The sequence below is a fragment of the Carassius auratus genome, chromosome 23 (genome assembly GCF_003368295.1).
Source record: "Carassius auratus strain Wakin chromosome 23, ASM336829v1, whole genome shotgun sequence".
Taxonomy (NCBI): Eukaryota; Metazoa; Chordata; class Actinopteri; order Cypriniformes; family Cyprinidae; genus Carassius; species Carassius auratus.
The window spans coordinates 8,166,925-8,188,350 of NC_039265.1; the positions used below are offsets into that span (position 1 = coordinate 8,166,925).

At 38.4% G+C, this 21,426-nt stretch overlaps 3 protein-coding genes and 2 non-coding genes across 11 annotated transcripts; 4 read left to right on the forward strand and 1 right to left on the reverse strand.

Moving 5' to 3' along the window:
* The first annotated feature begins 813 nt into the window (after positions 1–813).
* On the forward strand, positions 814–5,074 carry LOC113041181 (DNA primase small subunit-like). The gene is made up of 13 exons (XM_026199581.1): positions 814–1,011; positions 1,214–1,371; positions 2,061–2,167; positions 2,246–2,319; positions 2,426–2,562; positions 2,676–2,734; positions 2,821–2,930; positions 3,150–3,241; positions 3,380–3,515; positions 3,850–3,919; positions 4,036–4,142; positions 4,260–4,358; positions 4,753–5,074. The coding sequence occupies exons 1-13, from the start codon at positions 903–905 to the stop codon at positions 4,770–4,772; spliced, it is 1,278 nt and encodes a 425-aa protein (XP_026055366.1). The 5' UTR covers positions 814–902; the 3' UTR covers positions 4,773–5,074.
* A 78-nt stretch (positions 5,075–5,152) lies between these two features.
* Positions 5,153–12,619, reverse strand: tfip11 (tuftelin interacting protein 11). 2 transcript variants are annotated; one of them, XM_026199578.1, is made up of 14 exons: positions 12,523–12,619; positions 11,704–11,916; positions 11,457–11,613; positions 10,807–10,960; positions 10,534–10,661; positions 10,146–10,301; positions 9,868–10,059; positions 8,530–8,844; positions 7,623–7,729; positions 7,382–7,550; positions 7,053–7,296; positions 6,828–6,970; positions 5,763–5,928; positions 5,153–5,660 (listed from the first exon to the last, which is right to left on the reverse strand). In XM_026199578.1, the coding sequence occupies exons 2-14, from the start codon at positions 11,907–11,909 to the stop codon at positions 5,299–5,301; spliced, it is 2,499 nt and encodes an 832-aa protein (XP_026055363.1). In that variant the 5' UTR covers positions 11,910–11,916; positions 12,523–12,619; the 3' UTR covers positions 5,153–5,298. The 2 variants fall into 2 exon arrangements, with proteins under 2 accessions (XP_026055363.1, XP_026055364.1); XM_026199579.1 differs by having other exon boundaries at positions 11,704–11,913; positions 12,523–12,587.
* Positions 12,554–20,833, forward strand: LOC113041177 (nascent polypeptide-associated complex subunit alpha). Of its 6 annotated transcripts, none has more exons than XM_026199569.1 (10): positions 12,554–12,666; positions 13,534–13,609; positions 16,213–18,014; positions 18,054–18,357; positions 19,303–19,388; positions 19,507–19,584; positions 19,684–19,830; positions 20,101–20,229; positions 20,366–20,488; positions 20,709–20,833. In XM_026199569.1, the coding sequence occupies exons 2-10, from the start codon at positions 13,540–13,542 to the stop codon at positions 20,721–20,723; spliced, it is 2,754 nt and encodes a 917-aa protein (XP_026055354.1). In that variant the 5' UTR covers positions 12,554–12,666; positions 13,534–13,539; the 3' UTR covers positions 20,724–20,833. The 6 variants fall into 6 exon arrangements, with proteins under 6 accessions (XP_026055354.1, XP_026055357.1, XP_026055358.1 ...); XM_026199572.1 differs by having other exon boundaries at positions 18,159–18,357; XM_026199573.1 differs by having other exon boundaries at positions 16,213–17,954; positions 18,159–18,357.
* On the forward strand, positions 19,947–20,022 carry LOC113041777 (small nucleolar RNA SNORD59). The gene has a single exon (XR_003275473.1). It is a non-coding gene; the product is annotated as a small nucleolar RNA SNORD59 (small nucleolar RNA).
* LOC113041776 (small nucleolar RNA SNORD59) lies at positions 20,561–20,636 on the forward strand. Its single transcript, XR_003275472.1, has one exon. It is a non-coding gene; the product is annotated as a small nucleolar RNA SNORD59 (small nucleolar RNA).
* Positions 20,834–21,426: the final 593 nt, after the last annotated feature.

Consider the following 21,426-nt stretch of genomic DNA (forward strand, 5'->3'; position numbering starts at 1 on the left):
GAGCTCTCTAACCAGACAGAATTTTCATTTTGGGTATCCCTTTAAGATATTTTAATGAAGCCTGAAGAGGTTTCTGTCCCTCCACTCAAAGTCCAGGTAACCAAAACTTAGGATATCCCAAAAGGTCCTAAAGGCATCATAAAATACAATGAACTTCAAAAGATGACAGGATTTTCATTTTTATGTGAGCTATCCCTTCAAACACACTATTCACACTATTAGTACTTTATTTATTTTGTCTTCTAACAATGTTTAGTGGTACATTCAGCAGCATATATTTTAAACAAATAAAACAATTCTACCTTTTGTGTTTAATAGCATTCTAGTTAGAAAATTATGTATTTAGATTAATATTTATACATTTTTTTTTACAACTCCTTCCTTTTGCTAAGGCTAATTACGCATTTAGCATTCAAATACCCTTAATACACACACAATTTATTCACATTTCTTGCATAATAAAAAGTATACTGTCCAAGCCTGATATTTAACAGATGTTCCACTGTTATATTCACAAATTTCACAAATTTCTCAAACTCTTCTATTGATACTGTTGTCTTTTAGAAATGTATTGGGGCAAAACTGTTAATCTGTACGAGTTCGCCTGATGTAAATCACACATTCACCATCCATCTTCTACCCGATGTAACGTCTCGGGATTGCAGGAGTGCGAAACAGGTGTGTGGACTGTCTATTTTTAATCACGAGTCTGTATAATCATAATCATAACCCACTCCTTTCCGAACCTTTAGGTGGCAGCACAGCAAGCGGAAAATAGTAACATTACCCGTGCGCGAGACCAACGAACAAGAACCGAGTACGTCATTTCCTACTTACGTAAATTTTCCCGCGCTGTTTGTAGGGTCAGCTGTCACTGAGAATAAACACTGTACGATTTAAGTATGTCAAACTCAGATTATGATCCAGCTTGTTTGCCTGACTTGTTGCCTATTTATTACCGCAGACTGTTCCCGTTCTCACAGTACTATCGCTGGTTAAGTTATGGCGGGGGTAAGTACATTTCTCAGCCACTAACTTGCCAATGTCGGACTGGTCGGTAAAATGCTGTCTTTCTGTAGTTCTTGTACTATTTGTTTTATGAGTTTTTAGTTTATGCAATATGTCTTTTACATGCATACTTTATCTTTCAACAACATTTATGTCTCTACCTCAACACTATTAGAATCAATATTTCTAATTTTGCCTCTTGCAGTGTCTAAAAATTACTTCCAGAACCGCGAGTTTTCCTTCACCCTGAAAGATGACATTTATGTGAGATATCAGTCCTTCACCACACAGAATGAGCTGGAGAAAGAGATGCAAAAGATGGTCCCATACAAGATTGATATTGGAGCAGTCTACAGCCACAGGGTAATATAACTCCTCTATATTATATTATATTACATTACATTGAGATTATATTAGGTTATATTTCAGTTATAATTGCATGCCCTGTGGTGCTATATGCTAAAACAGCATTATTTTGATTATTTTTTATGTCTATACATATTAATTGAAAGACTTGATGGAATATCTATACTTCTAGAAATGTGTTTGTCACACACAGGATTTAAAATCAAGGAAAAAAGTGGGCAAAATATACAAATAAAATTGTGCTGTGGTTTCATAGTTCTGTAGCTACGTAGATAATAATCTAGTAAGTATATTTATGTCTTTGTTGCTATGAAATATTTGCTGTGTGATTAGATGCTTCTAAAAAACATTCATATTTAAATGTCAATTATAATTACATTTGTTGCTCTTTAATCTGCTTCATCCTGTTTTAAATGAACTTTTTAAACGAAGTATGCTCAAAAGATATTAAATTATTATTATTAATTTTATCTTGTATAATTTTAACTTCTGTATTTGATTGGTTCTTATTTTGTGTTTCTGTAACTCTTGTGTTGTTACTACTCAGTTTTTTTGCAAATAAGATAGCCTTAGATGCATACATGGCAATAAAATAAATTACTACTACTTTAAACTGCTTCATATTTGTTGTAGGGAAAAAAATGAACTGAAATGTCTCCTAATTTCTCTGGTTCTGTGATTGACAGCCCAGTCAACATAACGCAGTGAAGTCTGGGACCTTCCAGGCGCTGGAGAAGGAGCTGGTGTTTGACATTGACATGACAGACTATGATGATGTCAGACGTTGCTGCAGGTATACAGATGCCTTTTCTGCTTCTTTCATCTCATGGACTATTGCTTTAAATGCAGTTATTTTCTTTTTGTTCTTTAGTGCTGCTGATATCTGCTCAAAGTGCTGGACTTTAATGACCATTGCTATCCGTATTCTGGACCGGGCACTTCGGGGTAAGCATAACTTTTTATCAACAGAACTAACAGTTTTGAGTAACATCATAACAGATGTACAAATTGAATTGAATTTAACCAATTTTGTGCTGTTTGTGTGGTTCAGAGGACTTTGGCTTCCATCATCTCCTGTGGGTGTACTCGGGCCGGAGAGGGGTGCACTGCTGGGTTTGTGATGATGCTGCTAGGAAGCTCTCAGTGGCGGCGCGCTCTGCCGTGGCAGAGTATCTCAGTTTAATCAAGGTACCCTCATCAGATAATTGATCATTCTAGAATCTGTTTTTTATGTTCAGCTGTGTAATCTAAAAGCTGTAATTTCATTCATTCAATTGTGTGCCCTGTACATGTTTATTTAGGGTGGTGAGGAGACCTTGAGAAAAGTTGTGTTGTCAGATCCAATCCATCCTTTCATCAAGTAAGGGGAAATAATGACATACTTCCGTAGGCATATAACACGTGCGTGTCAATAATGTAACCGTAGTCTCTCTCTTTTTCTTTTAGTCATTCTCTGTTGGTGGTGGAGCGCTATTTCCGTCAGTATGCCATTGTGGACCAGGACATATTGGGCAGTAAGGAGAGTGTAGATAAAGTGCTCGCTGTGTTGCCTGAAGATATCCTTTCATTCCCAGTAGTGCTGTCACAATACCAGGATTTCAGTAGTTCATATACAAATACCAGTCAGATTTCACAATTCTCTGTACCAGTTTTGATACCATATTAAAAAAAGACTGGAAATACTTAAGCAGGTTTTCATTGTGTCATTTCATTAGTGTAACTCCTTTTATATGAGGAGACTACTTGACCGTTATTTCTTTAAGTCTGACTTGCACATATCAAAAAGGACCTGGCAGTCTCTTTTAAGGATGAAAAGGACCCAATGAAGCGATGGGACCTACTCTGCGATCTGGTTGCACGTAAAAAGGTAAAAGCAAAGTACTGGCACCACTGACCACACAACAACCTTGAGATAACCTCTCCTCTTTGTAGACAAGTGAAATCTTTTACCAGGGAAGGTAGTTGAGTTTCCTATGATTTTCATTTTTCATGTGTGTCTGTGAAGTCGAATAGTAAGAAGGGGGGTCAGTACTTCGATAAGGAGATCATGCTGCAGTACTGTTACCCACGCCTGGATGTCAACGTCAGTAAAGGAGTCAACCACTTACTGAAGAGCCCCTTCAGCGTACACCCAAAGACAGGTGAGAAACGGACTTTATACACTGCTGTTTCAACGTTTGGGCTAAGAAAGTTGTTTTTGTTTGTTTTTCTTTTGGGATGACTGTTTCCAAAAAAACTTAAAGCAGCAAAACTGTTTTTAACATTAATGATAATGTTTCATTATGAGCAAATCAGCGTATTAGAATGATTTCTGAATGATCATGTGACACTGAAGACTGAAGTTTTTTTTTTTTTTTTTTTTACAGAATCGCATAGCTAGTTTTGTGGTGCAAGTTTCATCTGTGCTTTAAGTTTCAGGTACAATGGGTTAACAATTTTATTTCAGTTTGATACTGTATTCAACATTTTCTTTAGGTCGAATCTCAGTGCCAATAGATCTGAAAGAACTGAACACGTTTGATCCTTTTGAGGTGCCTACGATCAGGTAAATGCTGAATATTTCAGTGTCCTTCTTTGTCAGGTTGTTCCACATAATGTGACAACTGCTTATATATATACTTAAGGATGTTCGATATGCTAGACTCACTGGTCTCTCTGTAGTCTGATCTGTGAGGAGCTGGAGAGACCCAGAGCAGAAGAGGCAGAGGAAGATGACATGAAGGACAAGGAGAATGAACAGGAAGCTGGAGAACGACGCAGAATCCGAGGTGAGCAAACATCGACTGTTCAGTTGAATTGGTTTCTACATGTTGGGATTGTTCAAGAGTCAGCTTCCGTTCTGTGGGCTTGTACTGTGTGCTGAACATGGTTTTGTTTATTTGTAGACTACAAGCGGACCAGCCTGGCCAAGTATGTGAAGGTCTTTGATCGGTTTTTGGAGGCAATGGCTCGATCTCGGAAAGGAGATATGCTGAAGAAGAGTGGTGAGATAGAAAATTTTTCTGTTTTTCCACATACACTTGATCTCAGCTTTTACATTACAAATGGATTAGGGATGCACGACACATCGGTTATTGGTCAAAATTGCATATTTAATTCTGCATGCTAATATCCTCTATTTTTACATGTAAATCTTAGCATTAAATGACAACAGAGTTCATCTTTAAAAACACTAATTTAGCCATGTTAAAATGTAATCTTTAGTCAGTATGTTTTTATTTTTATTTAGTTAGACAAAATAGTTCAAATTCTTAATATTGGCCATTATATAATAAAAAAAATAAGGATTGGCTTAAGTGTTGATGGTGGTTCTAGGTGTTGTGAGACTGCAGATTATCATTTGATTGTTTGAATATGATTGATTTTTGGGTTTTGCAGATCTTCAGAAGGACTTCTAAGACAGAAGAGCTGGAACTATAAAACAGCAGTTTATCAGAATTCATGTACGTTTATCTGCTGACTGTCTGCTTCTGTAGATATAGACACCTCCACATTCAAAGATCCACAATAGTTCTGCTCTGAAACATGTCATTGGACGATTATGTATGAAATAATGTCATTTATTTTCATGTGATACTGTGTTTCTTTACTTTACTACTGGGAATAGGTTTTCCCTCATGCTCTGTTTTGTGTAAATCAACCTTTTTTTTGTTTGTTTAATTGTTCTACCAGCTAAATAAAATAACTTGTACAAATGTTATATTTGTTGTCTGGTTAAAAGAGAGGAAAAATACAAAAAGTGGTTGTTGTGACATCTGTATTTCGCATGACTCAAGCATGGTGTTAAAGACAATTTTATTCACAACCAGTTCTTCAGCAATATAAAACAACATTGATAGACAAGTCTGATACAGTGTAATAAACTGCATGGAAGCAGACTAGACAGCAACATTTAAACAGCTTCTCTTTGACGGAGCATCAGTCTCATTTGGCCATGTCAATCAGACTCTGTAGTGATGTTGGAACCCAGGTTTTCTCGCCTTGGACAAAGACCACTCCACGCTCAATGTAGATGACTATTCTACCAAATGTGAACAACTGTTTGCCCATATGCCGTTTAGCCACCAGTGGCATGAAGACGATGCCGTTCTCCTCAGCTTTGGCCTGGACTAGATCTTTAAAGTTGGTAGGTACAGATGCTGGTACTGCTGTGGTGCCTGGTGGCCGTGTGACAGAATTCTCCATGTCACGGCGCTCAGGCTGAGGCTCGCACTGGAAATCTTTCCTTCTCTCAGTTTGAATCAGATATGCAATGTTCTCTCTCGCTCCAGGTTGCATGTACCCACCTGCAAAATACATAAGTGAAGTTGAAGGAAGAATGAGAGACCTGTACAAAGCTACAAACACATTTAGTGGACTTTGTATGTTATTTTTTTCTAGTGACTGACCTAGCCCAGATGCAACAGCACGATTCATGATGTCAAGGGCCTCGTTCAGTTTTTCTTTGACCAGTGGGTGACTGAGCAGGGTCTCTGAGAGCAAGCTTTTCCAGCCCAGATACCACTTGGTGATCTCCTCATAGTTTGGGTTGTTACTGAGCCAGGAACACAACACCTGCACCAAAAGAAAAAAAAAAAACACCTAGTAGTCAACTTGTGAATGAGTTCAATCTGTGAAAAAAAAAATCAAGCTCCTCCCAGTGGTCCTATTGCCATTTGCAAACTCCATCGCTCCCGGTAAAAAATAAACAATCAGAGCTGCGGTCTGTTACTTTGTTTGTGTTCAAAATGTAGAAAAATGAACATAATAAGAGAGTACACCATGAATCCATTTTCCAAACCGTGTTTTTGGCTTTGGCGTGTTTTTGGTCCTGAATCACTAGGGTGCACCTATAATAAGTGTTTATATTCTGACTATTTTAGATTGCTTCGGGGGTACCGCGGCGGAGTAACCCAGCACCTTTGTGATTCTTCATAGACATAAACAGAGAGAAGTAGTTCCGGCTACGATGTTCTTCCGCAAGATGCAAGCAGTTCTGTTTATTAACCGCTAGAGCGTCAAAAGTTACCTACCGCAGCTTTAAGGGTCAACTAAAGCAATTAATATATTTTTTTTTTGTAGTTTTTCTAATGCTAATAGTTGTGTATGTAGTTCAATGTAACAGTAAAATGAATGAATCACATTTTAAACTTTGAATAGAAATGTAAAAATGTACATTTAATATTAAAATGTGTATTAAATATTTAAAATGTTGGTTAAATCTATCAAAAATAATACAATATAAATTAGATTTTTTAAAATATCGGCCAATGTCTTAATAAATAGGTTCATTCAAAAAAATTAATAAAAAAAATATATAATTAATTCCTTCATAAGTGGCACTCTTGGTCAATCACACATTTAGTTCCAAAATGCAAGCCATACTGATGTATTCGCCAGTCAAGTTTGGCTCTAACTGATGTTTATTCTAAATAATTTTTATTCAAAAAAAATTATTCTTTAGACTGACTGACCTGTAGCCATTTAGGGAAGAAATTCTTATCCAGCAGTCCAACCATGGTGGAGACCGAGAGCATCCCTTCCCAGTCCATCACCCAGTTGAACGGTTCCAGTATTTGCTGATGAGGATTCACCACCAGCTCTCCCAAACACAGAGCTGCAACACAGTAGCAAAACCTCCAGAGACTCCCTAAGACTCCCAAAGTCTGACACTGACAATCTAAAAGATAAGGACATACCTAATTTGGGAACAATATTTTTGACCATGAAGGCCTCCCAGGCACCGGGTGTGAAGACCTCTTTCCAGGGTTCTAGAATGAGTCTGGCGGAGGAGTCACTGGGGTGCCAGCGCTGCAGGGCATGGGCTAGTTTACTGCGGATGGGTGCGTACAGCGGCTCAAGACGGGTTTGCATTAGAGGCAGCCAGGGATGAATCCATGAGTGGATTGGCACTGTGTCTGTCAGTGGGTTCCAATTGTCCACCTATCCAAAAACAGAGAGAGATTCGAACTTAATCATACTTATGTTGGACAAGAAAGTGTGAATCGGTCATGTGATCAGCACAAACCTCTCTTTGTAGTCGTGGGAAAATAAGCTGCTCCAAAACATGGTCCAGAATCCACAGCGGCAATACAGGAGCCCAGCACTCCACACAGTCCACCATGGGCCCCACGTTTCTAGGCTGCCACTGAGACACACAGCTCCTCATGACTGGAACCCACACTTCCCATATCAACCTGCACACAAAACACGCTCGAGTCATTTTCTTCCACAGACCCTCCACACACACACTTCCAGTTATGGGTTACCTGTGATAGGGGTCCATGTTAGAAGTGTCTGGGCCACCATGAAGAGATTGTGAGCTTTCAAGAATGGCTCTCCACTGACCGACTTCCTCTAATCCATCCGCACAGTCCTTTAGATCAACAGAGAAAGAGTACTGAATTCATATATAATAATCCAGAGCTTATACAAAGTATGGAAACAATAACAAAATCAATGATGATTAATACAAAGATCTAACAAGATTTTATGAGTAGCTTGGGACTACTGGACTTTAAAAAATTTTTTTTAATTATATAACATTTTATAATATATTCAACTAAAAAACGGTTATTTTAATGTTTAATACTATTTAATTGTATTTTTAATAGTGCCATCAAACAATCATATCAAAAATAAGTTTTGGTTTCCATAATATGTGGGTGTATTTTGTACATTATATATAAATACACATGCACACACACACATGGACATATACATATACATATACACATATACATATATATATATATATATTAGTGCTGTCAAATGAAGTTTTTGTTTGCATAATGTGTACTATTTTTATATTTATTATGTATATATAAATACACACACATATTGTATATATTTCAAAGATATTTACTTGTATTTACGTCTATATTTATATGCATATAATTAATATTATAAATATATTTAATATATAACATTTTCTGAAATATGTAAATGCATGTGTGTGTATTTATGTATACACATAATAAATGTACACTGCACACATGCATATATTAAGTAAAGTTTTATATTTATTTTGGATGCGATTCATTGTGATTAATCGTTTGACAGAACTAGTTTTTAACAAATAAATGCAGCCTTGGTGAGCATAAAGGGCTTTCAAAAACCTTGCTGAGCCCAAACTTTTGAACGGTTTTATAAATACATACTATATAAAATGTATACCTTCAGTGGATCCCAACTGCGAAGTCTCTCCATCAATAAAGGATGCACCACAGACACAGCTAGGTCTCCCAAACCCAAGGTTTTATACTCTTGATAGAACTCTGTCTGCAGATGTTGAAAAATCTTAGCGCACTCCTGAAGGCAGAGCGCAGGGTTGCCCTCCTTATCTCCGGCTTCAAACCGATCCACCAGGTTCATCACCTGCTCCAGCCGACCAAGAGCCTGTTCCTCCTCTGCCAGCCTGACCTGCAGTGTGTCGCTCTCATGGGTCAGGGTCACCACAGTGTCCTTTTCGTGCTGCAGACATCGTGCACTCTATACACACAACACAAACCCAGACAGAAATTAAGAAAATTCATCCAGCCTTCACGTGCTATCAGAAATAATCATAAATACAAATGTCCTAGTCTGAAATTAGACCGTTAGAGCTGTCAAATGATTAATCGCATCCAAAATAAAAGTTTTTGTTTACATGTTTACATAATATGTGTGCGTACTGTGTGTGTGTGTGTATAAGCACACACATACAGTATATGTATTTACATGCATATATTTATATTATATAAAAATATATTTTATATATAGACTACATTTTTCTTATATATATATATATATATATATATATATATATATATATATATATATATATATATATATATATAAAGTTAGACAGAACTAAGAGCCGTAAACTTTAAAAGTGGAGGAGAGAAACTAACATAGCAGTACTGTAAAGTTGTATTTGTTTTTCTTACAACTTGCTTTCTCCTACCGTTACAGTCTTTTATATTTACATATATACATAACCATTTAATGCATATTGTATGTATTGAACACAGCAAAAATAGCATTTATTTCACTGAAATTTAGGAATCATCAGCTGGTTAATATCATCTAGATAGCACTGTGGCGACCAATGGCTATATTTTATTCAAAACCTTTTGGATACGGACTAAATATCTTCTAATCTATACCTTTTGGCTTCAATAAGACTTGCCCAAGAAACAGGCAAAAATAAACAGGCCGTCCTCCATGATTTCTGTTCTTTCAGACAACAAAGCACTTGACCACAATAAACTTGTAATTAAAACTTCAGAAGCAGGAATAAGGAAATTTCCAATAGCACTTGAAAGCAAGCATAAGAACTAGGCCGAAACAAGCATTTATTAAAAGGTGAATTATCATTTAAATATGATACACAAGATGTGAAGGGTTACAAAAAGGCTACTAAATGATTTATTTATTACATACAATTTTATAATTATTATCATTATTACTTAATTGATATGATATATTATTTGATGTCAAATGTAAATCAGTGCAAGTTTCTGAGTGCTGTACCTGTAGGATGTCTTGCTCTGTCAGCTCAATCAGCAGTTCGAGGTTGTGTTCCAGCTCCGGTAAGGAGAAGCCGGAGGTCTTCTGTTCTCGAGTGCTCACACTCAAAGGAGCCTCTTCAGGAACACTGTGCTTCTGACTCATATGACTGTAACTGTGATACACCTTCTGCTCTCTGCCTGTCATATCGATCACCTGAAACACATGAAGGATGGGTTAACTGCTTCCTGTGAGATATATTAAAGACCAATGTGCATTATCTAAGTGCTCTGCACTCTCACCTTAACCTGAGCCAGTTCTCCAGCAGGTCTGCTCATGCCCCTGCTGGTCAACTTGCCATGAGCTTTTAGCTCTTCCACAGTCTTGTAAGAATATTTGGGCTTTTTCTTCGCCGTTCCTGGTTCTTTACGCCACTGGCCCAACTCCCTCTGAAACTCCTTCAAAAGATGAAACAACAATGAAAAAAAATAATTAAGCAAACAATTTGAAAACAGGGCTGCTTAAGAAAGGTTTGAGGTGCTGCTGATCTGTTTAATCAAATGCTAGTTTAGTTTCCTGACTCCATTCTGCATTTTAAAGGATCACTTTAATTAATTTAAATATGCTGATTGAGCATTTGAAATTGATTTATTTACTGTAACCACCAGGAATTTGCTCACGCTGACTTACTTTCTCTTCCTCCTCCTCAGAGTCTACAACAGGGAAATCCTGCAGGGACTGCTGGGTCCTTTCAGTACCGTATGCTCCAACCGCTCCCTTTCCCTTCCGCAGTTTCGCCTCAATCGGGTTCACAATACCTTCACACAAAGACATTCAGAAGAGGACATTCACATCATGACACCATCCCCAAGTAAGCACATGATGCACAACATAATTCGCAATAAGCTGGATGCAGTAAAACCAGTATACTGAAGTTTGAAATAAAGGATTAAATTGTTTTACCTTGAGCATTTTTGCCCAATCCTTTTCCTGGAACGTAGCCCATCTTCTGCAGAAGTTTTTGACCAATGCCTCGTGTGTGTTTCTCCCAGGATCCGAGGTCCTGCCCTGTTCTGATACCACCTGCAAACCTCTGGGATGTCTTGAAGCTCCCACCCTAAAATAAAGAATTCAAAGACATATATGACACAAATGTTCAAATATTTGGGATCAGTAAGACTTTTATATTTGTAAGAAATAAATACTCCTATTCTACGAGCCAAAGACTCATTTAATTGATCAAACATGACAGAAAAGACATGAATTAAAGAATCCTAAAAACATTTCCATAAACTATTAAGCAGCACAACTGTTTCAACATTAATAATAAGAATAAATGTTTCTTGAGCATCAGATGAGCATATTACAAGGATTCCTGAAGGAACATGTAACACTGAAGACTGGAGTAATGATGCTGAAAATGTAAATATTTTAAAATATATAATTTTACATAGTAATACAATGTAACAATGTTACTGTATTTCTGATCAAATATATTCAGACTTCTGGGCTTTCAGAAACATTTACAAAAAAAAAATAATTAACCTTAATACTTTTGGATACGATATTCCAAATGAAAGCCATTGTTATTGTGAACTGACATCTCACTTTACCGTTTGGAGTTTTTTGGAAGCAGCAGTGCGGGGTGGAGGAGGCGCATCTCCGCTATCATTCGAGTCATCTGAACCCTCCTGCTCTGCTTTCTCCTCAGCTGCAGTCTTTCGCAGGCCAGCACTCACAAAGTTCACGGGAGCTGAATAGTCCTTTGATCTGTGTGGATACAATTATCAATATTTAACATTGTCAGTGACATTTACCTCTTATTCAATAAGGTCTCTAGCAACTTAACAGCCAAAATACTTTTTCCCTCCAAAGCTGGGCCGCTCATCATCAGAGTCATGCTCTGCCCAAATCCCGTAAGTTGCTTCTTCTTTAGTCTGTCTGTATCTGCGTCGCTCTGGGTTGAACTCGTTGGCCAAATCCCACTCGGACACCTCAAACTTTTCAATTTCCACACCATCCTCCTCCTCATCCCCTCTACGCCCATACAAATGGGACATAGACATCTCTCTGCTGGAAATAAACAGAAGAAGCTTTTAGGAATCTTTTGGGACCCCCAAGAGGAAGCAAGGGAGTACTAAGGGGTCCATGGAAGATTTGAGAGAAAAACTGTGTAACAAATGTAAGATCAAATCAATTATACATATAAAAAAATAGATAAAACAGTAAAACAAAAATACATCAAACAATGCTAGAGAGAATACAATAAAATAAAAATGTACTAATTATATTCTCTCGTATATAATATTTTTACAGTATAACTTGTGTCTTTAAACATGAAAATATATCGCTGCCAAAATTAGTTCGGGCTAAATTAGTGAAACAACATTAACCTTATATAACACGAAGGTGTTTAACCTACTTAATGTATTTTCTCACATTAAACTCCTACGATAAAAGAAAGTGCTTTTGATCGTAATATTAGTAATGTTACGTCAGGCAAACGATTTTTAAAAAAGCGTCAGGTTAGCATAGCATTGCTCGTTTTCTGTATACAAAAAAAACATGCTTTCTTTTAAAACTGTTAACGTTACTGTGAATTCTCCATCACGTCTAATTAATGTATACACAGATCTGCGCTAAAATAGCAGAGCTCAAGCACCTAAACGATATATTTACCTGAAAATGTGGGTTCTCACTGTCGGCAAAAGCGTATCCAAAAGCAACTTCCTGTCGGAGCCGGAAGCAGAGCTGTGACATCAGAGCGACGCGGGGGTCAGAAGCCCTCTCTTACAGCCATCTTGGATCCTGTGCCCTGAACAAGTGAGTGCTTCTGTGTTAAATCTACTGTCATCCAACGCTGTTTCGACGCGTTTGACCTCTGATTTAGTACTTGTATCGATGCTTTAGTGTTCCTCTGTGCTGAACGGTAAAGATTTGTTTATTTGTCTCGATTCTTGAGGAAATATCTTGATGAACACAACCGGCTGACTGTTCAAAATGGGGGCGCGTTTTATGTGTGCGAGGACTGTCTAACAACACGACGAGATCACATGAAATATAGTTTTATAAACGACTAGAGCGATATTTGTGGAAACTCTTAAATGTAATGACAAAATGAACCTGCTTTGTGTGCGTCAGTAATAATCACTCATTAGAAAGTTGATCTTGCCTATTAAACAAACAGTTTATGAACATACAGAGGTACACATGTCACGGTGAAATTATATTATAAAATATCAAACTAATTTCCTGCTGACCGCTTTGTTTTGTTATTATTTGGGTAGTTTTCTCTGATAGAGGACAGTGCTGCTCCGTTACACACGTGAAGTGTGCGTCACTTTACGCGCGCGCGCCCACAGCCTGTTAAACCATGCTTTTGTGTAGTTATGATGTTTAATAGTCTATATTATGTGTGGGTTTTTATAAAACTCACAGTTTCCATACAGTGGACTTGTGAAATGTTATCAGTCGAGCTGGAAACTTGGATCAGATGTGAACACAGCAGTGGTTAAATTTAATCCGGCTGTTAACAGCTGACTGTAGAGGCCTATGAGAAGAGGCCTAGTGTACTGCTCACTTTGAATAGAAACATGAGCACACAGCACAGTCTAACACATGTCTAAACCTATTATTGACACTATTTTCTGTAAAACTTGTTTATTTGTGTATTGTTGATTTCTGTTGCAGTCCAGAATGCCAGGCGAAGCCACAGAAACTGTCCCTGTTACAGAGCAGGAGATGCATCAGCCCCAGGCTGAGACGGGTCAGTACTGCTGCTAAATGTGCATGTCTAACTAAACCAACCCAGGTTGTGTGAGGAGTCCTGGAGCTATAGTGTTGATCCTTTAGGGAATTCTTTATTTTGGAAAAAAATAAGGCAGTTACTGTGAGTTTGATCATTCTATTTTTACAGTGTTTTTGCACCTGTTTTAGATTTTCTTCAGGGTTTTTTATGGTCCTAGCAGCTGTTGTAGAAACTCCACGAAGCGAGTTTCTCTAGTTGGAGTGGTGACATGTTGTTTTGCTGGGTGGGGATGCTGTTTGAGTCAGATTTCTCCACCTAAAGTTTTTAGGTTAATGTTTTTGAGCCCCTCCCTGGATTTAAAAAGAACTGCACTAGTTCTGGCAGTGGGATAGTTCAGCCAATTTTTATGTTGATCCAAACCTGTATGGATTTCTTCTGCGGAACACAAAATAAGATTTTTTGGAAATTGTTATTGACTTAAATTTAACAGAGTAAAAAAAAACAGGATATATATAATTTCTCAACAAAAAAATTATTGATAGTTTTGGGGGAGAATTGGCTCTTTAAGCTTCAACTCAAACCTTCAGTGCAGTTTTTTTATTTAATGAATTAGCCTACTTATGAATATAGTTATGAGCTAGTAACAACATTTGATTCTGAAAGTGATCCAGGACTGCCTTGCCCAACAATGTGTTTGCCTGTACTGATTACCGTAATATTACACTAAAGTTGAGTTGATATTGAAACCACATGCATCCTTACTTTTTTTTTTTTTTGTGCATGGAATATGGACAGTACCACTCTGCATGAACATTTTCCTAACATTTCACTGAACTTTAATGGCTGCAACCAGAATAGCTGTAAGACATTTATCTTAGACTAGGAAGTGTGTCGTTCTTAATTGGAAGGATTTATTGTACACTTAATATATTTTAAGGCTTTCTGGTCTCCCAATGATTCTGATTTTGAGGAACATGCTTTTGGTGTATATCTTAATGTACGGCATCAATGTAAATATTTATAGCTAAGTGTTAAAGCAACAAAATTAATCATTTTAAGAAAAGTTGACTAAGCATACAAATCATAAATGTCAAAAATGTGAATCATAGATATGGAACACTATCTTTTGGATGGCACTTTGGTAAACCACAGTTATGACAGTATGAATAGGAAATATGATTTATTGGAGCCGTTACAAGGGGCATTTTTGTAAAGCAAGAGAAAATGTTTTTCCACTAGGAAGAATGTTATTGCCTTGGTTTTGAGAGTCATGATATTTTCCATCAGATTTATAGTAAAAAAAAGCTAAGTATTTCATACATTCTCTGATTAAATATATTTAATATACTTCTTGATTTCTTAACTGCTGTTTTGATTTTTATTTGAAGTTGGGACTTGGGCATTGTATGGAATAAATTAGCAGTGGGCTCTCTCTAGTCTGTTGTGAAAGTTATAAAGTAAACATTTATGAAAGTAGTTTTTTTGCTGTTGTTATGAAAGTTAGAAGTGTATCTTGTGACCTATTATTGCAAATTTACCAATACTGATGGAGGGATCACAGTTCATAATTTTAACCAACAACGTGGTCAATTTTACTGTGTCTTTTTCAACACAAATGCACATAAGACCTATCCAGTCTCACACATCATTGCTTGCTTGCACACTGACCCAGGAGGAGGGTGTTTTTGGCCACTATATATTAAGTTTATATTGCTCTGTAATCATTTTCACAATATATTTATGTTTAGACTTATTTTTAATTGGGATCATGTACTGAAGAAGCAATATACCACTTATATAATAACATATACCACTATATATAAATAACAAAAAAGCAGTTCATTACTTGTGCCTCTGAGGGTATTTGCTTTACTAATATTCACTGTTTCAGTTTTGTTACAACTTTATTTGTTGAATAGGCAATACTACACTGTTTAACTGAGTGATTGTTCTTTCAGATTTTGAATGTTTTTTTTTTTTTTTTTTTTTTTGTCTAATTTACCATAAAGTAATGCATATATTTTCTGCATTACAATGCTGAAGTGGGTAGTAACATCCAGTTTACATGAACTTGAAATTAGGGCTGCACGATATTGGAAAATCTCTCTCCCTCTGTCTCTCTCCTGCGCTCTCTCTTTCGCGCACTTTCCGCAAATCACATTCGTCAAGGGCTGGGGAGCAGCTTGGCCGTACAGTTAATGAATAACGGATCAACTACGACAGCCTACATCGCACATCCTGCGATGTGACTTTTGTGGATTCGTACATTGCGATAACTTAAATGACACATCGTGCAGCCCTACTTGAAATGTACCAAAGGTTTGTGTTAATCTTTGAACAATGTTAGTTTGTTGCAAATCTTTTAGTGCCGTAGTTCATTGCCAGTCCCTGTCAGGTTCTCACACGTGCAGTTGACTGGTGTTTTTGCAAAGTCTTAATTCCTAACAAGATAATCAAGGTGTGTTTGGTTTGATTTTGTAGCCTGTTGTCATTTTGTGGAGCAATTTAACACATTTGTGCAATTGACTGCATCCCTCATAACCAGCATGGATGTGATGGTTTACACCATGCACTTTTTAATAGGCAAAAAAAAGTCACTCTAGCCCTTTTATTTCCATTAGCCACACCTGCTGCTGCGGCTCCTGCTCCCTCTCAGGCAAAGCCTAAAGAGGGCAAAACTAACCCCAAGCTGTCCTCTTCTCCTCACACCACTGCTCCTAAGCCAGTTCCTGCTGGACGCAGGAAACGCTCCTCTCTATCTGCCTCCTCAAGCTCCCCTACCTCTCCTAAGTCTGCCTCTGCCCCCCGTGCTACCCCACCATGCTCCCCTTTGGCCTCTCCTCCAGCTGGCTGTCCTGTTGCTGGGAAAACTGAGCAGACTGCTCCCAAGGTGGTAAAGGCTGGCAAACAAGGGAAGCAACAGAAGGCAAAGAATTTTAAACCTGCTGAACCTGAGCAAGCACCTCCCTCTGCCTCTAAGCCTGCTCAGGATGCTGCACCAGTTGCAGCACTGCCATCTCTTGCTATACCAAAACCAGAGGTAGCAAAATCAGCAGGAGATGGAAATGCTCCCCCTGTCTCTCCCAAAGTTGCTGTGGCTCCTGTTGCCTTTAAAGTAACTTCTAAATCTGCTGCCCCAGCACCAAAGTCATTTACAGAAGCTGTTGCCGCCAGTCCACCCAAAGTGGCTGAAGCCCCCAAGGTTGCCCCTGAAGCTCCAAAAGTAGCAACCCCTGCTGTTTCAGAAGCCAAGACTCCTTTGCCTTCAAAAGCGGCTGCTAAGCCTAACGCTGCCCAAGTGCCAAATGTGAACCCTCCCACTGCTGCTCCCCCAAAACCTGCTCCTGCAGCATTTGAGGATGATGATCTCCCACCTCTCTTACCACCTGAGAATCATTTTACAATGGCTGATTTTCCCCCTATGCCTCCTAGTACAATTCCCGTAGTTACCCCACCTGCTCCTAAACCAGAACCGGTCTCTACCAGTAAAGTTGAATCTGCCCCTAAAGCAAAGGCTGCTCCCAAAGCTAAGCCAGCTCCTAAGGCTGAACAGAAAGCAGCACCTGCTCCAAAAGTTCAGGCTGATCCTAAAATTGACCCTGAAGTTGCAGTCACTTCTGTCCCTAAGACTGAGGTTGCTCCTACAACTAAAGCTCAGGCCGTCCCTAAGGTTGAGGCTGCTCCTGGATCTAAAGAAAAGTCTTCCCCTAGCCATAAAGCTGAGCCTGTTCCTGCCCCTAAGGTTGAGGCTTCCCCTAAAGTTGAGGCTTCTCCTGCCCCTAAACTTAAGCCTGTTGCTACTCCCAAAGCTGATGCTGCTTCTGCACCTAAAGTTAAGTCTGCTCCTAGCCCTAAAGCTGAGCCTGTTCCTGCCCCTAAGGTGGATTCTCTCCCTAAATCTGACTCTGCTCCTACCTCTAAAATTGAAGCTGCTCCTGTCGTTAAAGTTAAGCCTGTTGCTGCTCCTAAAGCTGAGGTGGCGGCTGCTAAAGTTGAGGCTGTTCCTGCCCCTAAAGCTAAGCCTGCTCCTGCCCCTAAAGCTGAGTCTGCCCCTGTTTCTAAAGCTGATGCTGCTTCGGCACCTAAAGTTAAGTCTGTTCCTAGCCCTAAAGTTGAGCTTGTTCCTGCCCCTAAGGTTGAGGCTCCCCCTAAAGCTGACTCTGCTCCTACCCCTAAAGTTGAGGCTGCTCCTGCCGCTAAAGTTAAGCCTGTTGCTGCTCCTAAAGCTGAGGTGGCGGCTGCTAACATTGAGGCTGTTCCTGCCCCTAAAGTGGAGTCTGAGCCTGCCCCTAAAGTTAAGCCTGCTCCTGCACCTAAAGGCAAGCCTAGCCCTAAAGCTGAGGCTGCTGCTCCTAAAGCTGAGGCTGCTGCTCCTAAAGGCAAGCCTAGCCCTAAAGCTGAGGCTGCTGCTCCTAAAGCTGAGGCTGCTGCTCCTAAAGGCAAGCCTAGCCCTAAAGCTGAGGCTGCTGCTCCTAAAGCTGAGGCTGCTGCTCCTAAAGCTGAGGCTGCTGCTCCTAAAGCTGAGGCGTCTCCTGCTCCTAAAGGCAAGCCTAGCCCTAAAGCTGAGGCTGCTGCTCCTAAAGCTGATGCTGCCCCTAAAGTTAAGTCTGCTCCGGCCCCTAAAGTTGAGGCTTCTGCCCCTAAAGTTGAGGCTGCCCCTACCCCTAAAGCTGAATCTGTCCTTGTCACTAAAGTCGATTCAGCCCCTGTTCCCAAACAAGTTAAAACCCCATCCATACTGGAGCCAGTCATCAAGAACGACAAGGGTATCTCTTTTTACCTCTTTCTGTCTGTTTTTGCTTTTCATGCTTATGCTGGTATATATTGCCAAATGTTTCCTCCCCACAAATTCTTTAGGGTTTCTTCATCAGTGAAAGTTAGTCTGGTAACTGTCATCTGGGAATTACCTTTCCTTAATCTTTGAGTTAAATTAAAGCTTTAGTTGGATGCTTTTCAGGAAGTAGTTCAAAGAGCATAGGGCCAACAGTTGAATGGTTCATAGTTATATTGTTCAGAGTTATAAGCCTAATGGCAATTTATGTTTGCTTTTATTCTAAAGTTTATTTAACCTGTTAACTGTCACCCGTCCGCTCTGTGGGACGCCTACATTTACTTCACTATATTACAATTAATTCTAATCTAATCTTGACAAACTATATATCATTGGAAAGGTCTAAGACTCCCAAATATATATTTTATCTATGTTTTTTGTTAAAAAATTATGTAGGAAAAGTAATAGATTAATTTATGACAAGAGTGCACCCTCAAAAATCTACATTATAACGGGAATTTTGACCTTTATTAAAAAAACAAGACTTCTTTGTTGCCTTTTTCTATATCACATTGTAGAAATCATGAGAAATTATATATCAACTGAAAACTTAAAATCTCAAAATTCATCCTTTAAAACTCATTTTAAAATCAGACATTGCATTACCATATAAATGGTACATCAATATCATGTTACAAAATTTTTTCATTCATGAATAATAAAAATTTAACTTTGGATTGTGCACTACAAAGTCAATGTTCAAAAATATGAGTGACAGTTAAGGGGTTTAAGTGTACTAAAGTATTTGTGCAATTTAAACGCTGTAAAACCAATCCACCATTTTCTCCATATCCATTGAAGATTTAGATTATTCCAACAGGATTTTTGATGATAATCTATGTCTAATGGCAAATTAACTTGAAGTGTCTTGGTGTTTTAGGGTCTGGCACTGAATCTGACAGTGATGATTCTGTTCCTGAACTGGAGGACCAGGACTCTGCACAGGCACAAACACAGCAGGCACAGGTAAGATTCCTTTGATCAGCACATACAAAAAGCATTAATTTCTCTCCACGTTTTTTTCTCACCGTTTCCATTACAATTTTGCATTAACATGAATTGAAATTACATTCCCTTTCCACAGCTTGCAGCTGCAGCTGAAATCGACGAGGAGCCAGTCAGCAAAGCAAAACAAAGCAGGAGTGAGAAGAAAGCCAGGAAGGTAGGTCATCCACAGAAACTGATAAATGTAATTTTAACACCAAATTCAATTAGAATGAATGCAGTGTTGTTTATCTGTACCCTTTCTTCTTTTTGCCAGGCCATGTCCAAATTGGGGTTGAGACAAGTTGCTGGTGTTACCAGAGTAACCATTCGCAAGTCCAAGAACATTCTCTTTGTCATCACCAAACCAGATGTCTACAAAAGTCCAGCTTCAGATACTTACATTGTCTTTGGTGAGGCCAAGGTAAAGATTGGAATAAAATCTGCTTTCTTATTTAAGGTTGATGTACTTCTCCATTCTCAGCCCTGTTTTGGTTGATAGCTAATTCTACATGGCCTGATGATCTAGACCTAAGTGACCTCTTGATGATGATTTAAACAGTTTGACTTTCGTTCTTCTGAGTCTGATGAAGCCAAACGTTCTGTCCTGAGAGAGGAAACTTTCACAGTGGTGTAAGTGAAGAACACATTGAAGCTCACAAACTAAAATCTGGATGCTTTTTGCTCCTCTCAGATTGAAGATCTGTCCCAGCAAGCTCAGTTAGCAGCCGCAGAGAAGTTCAAGGTTCAAGGAGAAGCCGTTTCAAACATCCAGGAAAACACACAGACGCCCACAGTACAGGAGGAGAGCGAAGAGGAAGAGGTGAGTGTTAACACTGTTGTGATTCTAGAACAGAATAATGCTGAAAATGCTTCATGAAACATAATCTGTTCATATGTTCAACAAATGTGAAAAGTAAATGTCCACATTCATGAGTGATTTGATTTACCATTTGCAGGTTGATGAGACGGGAGTGGAGGTCAAGGACATTGAGCTGGTCATGTCTCAGGCCAATGTATCCAGGGCAAAGGCTGTGCGTGCACTGAAGAATAACAATAATGACATTGTCAACGCTATTATGGTGAGTTAAACTGATAACTTTAAGAGTTCTTAATTTATGCAGGTAAATAAAATGCATTTTACAATTCAAAACTCTTCTGTGATGAATTAACATTTGACTTTCGTTCTTCTGAATTTGCCCTGAAGCCATTTCATTTGTTCTGAGAAGAGCTCAGGCTTTAAATTTGGTGCCATGGTTACTAGCAATATTACTTAATGTGTCTTTTTGCCTGCCTTCACAGGAATTGACGATGTAGATGGAGATCAGGGACTGGGTCACATTAAGATGTTGCTGATTTGATCTACACTATTGTTTGTACAATTTATACCCAAGAGAAATAAATGCGTGGCTTGATGAAATGATAAATTTTGTTGTATTTTGTGCATTTTTTGTTTTTCTTTTGTTTGGTAAATTTGTCCAGCGCAGCTCAAAACATGAACTGGATAGAGCAAGGGGATGTAAAAATCACTCTGAGGATGGATTTTTTATATATAGATATTTAAAATAAAGATTGTAATGTCTAGGCTGTGTTGGATTAAATTCAGACATACAACAATTAAGTAAAACCGTATAAACCTTTACACAACTAACCTACTGACAGATATTGACTATAAATATATATAAATGTTTACCTATACATAAACAAAAAAATACAAACTATACGAATGCTTCACATAAACTGTACCTATACACAACTAACCTACTGACAGATTTTTTTTATATGAATATGCACCGTATATAAATGTCTACCTATATATAGATGGAAAAAGTCAAATATATAGACTATACGAATGCTTCACATAATACTTTACATGTGCAGAGTGAAACATTGTAAGTCAAGCAGCTGGCTGAGGAACCGCAAGATGATTTGTGCATAAGCATGTAAACATCTTGAGTCTTGTGGTATTACGTACACAGCAGTGTGTGTGAAAAGTGTCTAGGGTGCATATTTACATATT

Coding starts and splice junctions, on each gene's coding strand:
- LOC113041181 (XM_026199581.1), top strand. CDS start 903: ATGTCAAACTCAGATTATGATCCAGCTTGTTTGCCTGACTTGTTGCCT. Junction 1,372..2,060: donor GAGCAGTCTACAGCCACAGG/GTAATATAACTC, acceptor TGTGATTGACAG/CCCAGTCAACATAACGCAGT. Junction 3,920..4,035: donor TTTGAGGTGCCTACGATCAG/GTAAATGCTGAA, acceptor GTCTCTCTGTAG/TCTGATCTGTGAGGAGCTGG.
- tfip11 (XM_026199578.1), bottom strand. CDS start 11,909: ATGTCTATGTCCCATTTGTATGGGCGTAGAGGGGATGAGGAGGAGGAT. Junction 10,302..10,533: donor CTGAGGAGGAGGAAGAGAAA/GTAAGTCAGCGT, acceptor CATCTTTTGAAG/GAGTTTCAGAGGGAGTTGGG. Junction 7,730..8,529: donor GCAGTTGGGATCCACTGAAG/GTATACATTTTA, acceptor GTTGATCTAAAG/GACTGTGCGGATGGATTAGA.
- LOC113041177 (XM_026199568.1), top strand. CDS start 13,540: ATGCCAGGCGAAGCCACAGAAACTGTCCCTGTTACAGAGCAGGAGATG. Junction 19,389..19,506: donor CACAAACACAGCAGGCACAG/GTAAGATTCCTT, acceptor CCCTTTCCACAG/CTTGCAGCTGCAGCTGAAAT. Junction 19,585..19,683: donor GTGAGAAGAAAGCCAGGAAG/GTAGGTCATCCA, acceptor TCTTTTTGCCAG/GCCATGTCCAAATTGGGGTT.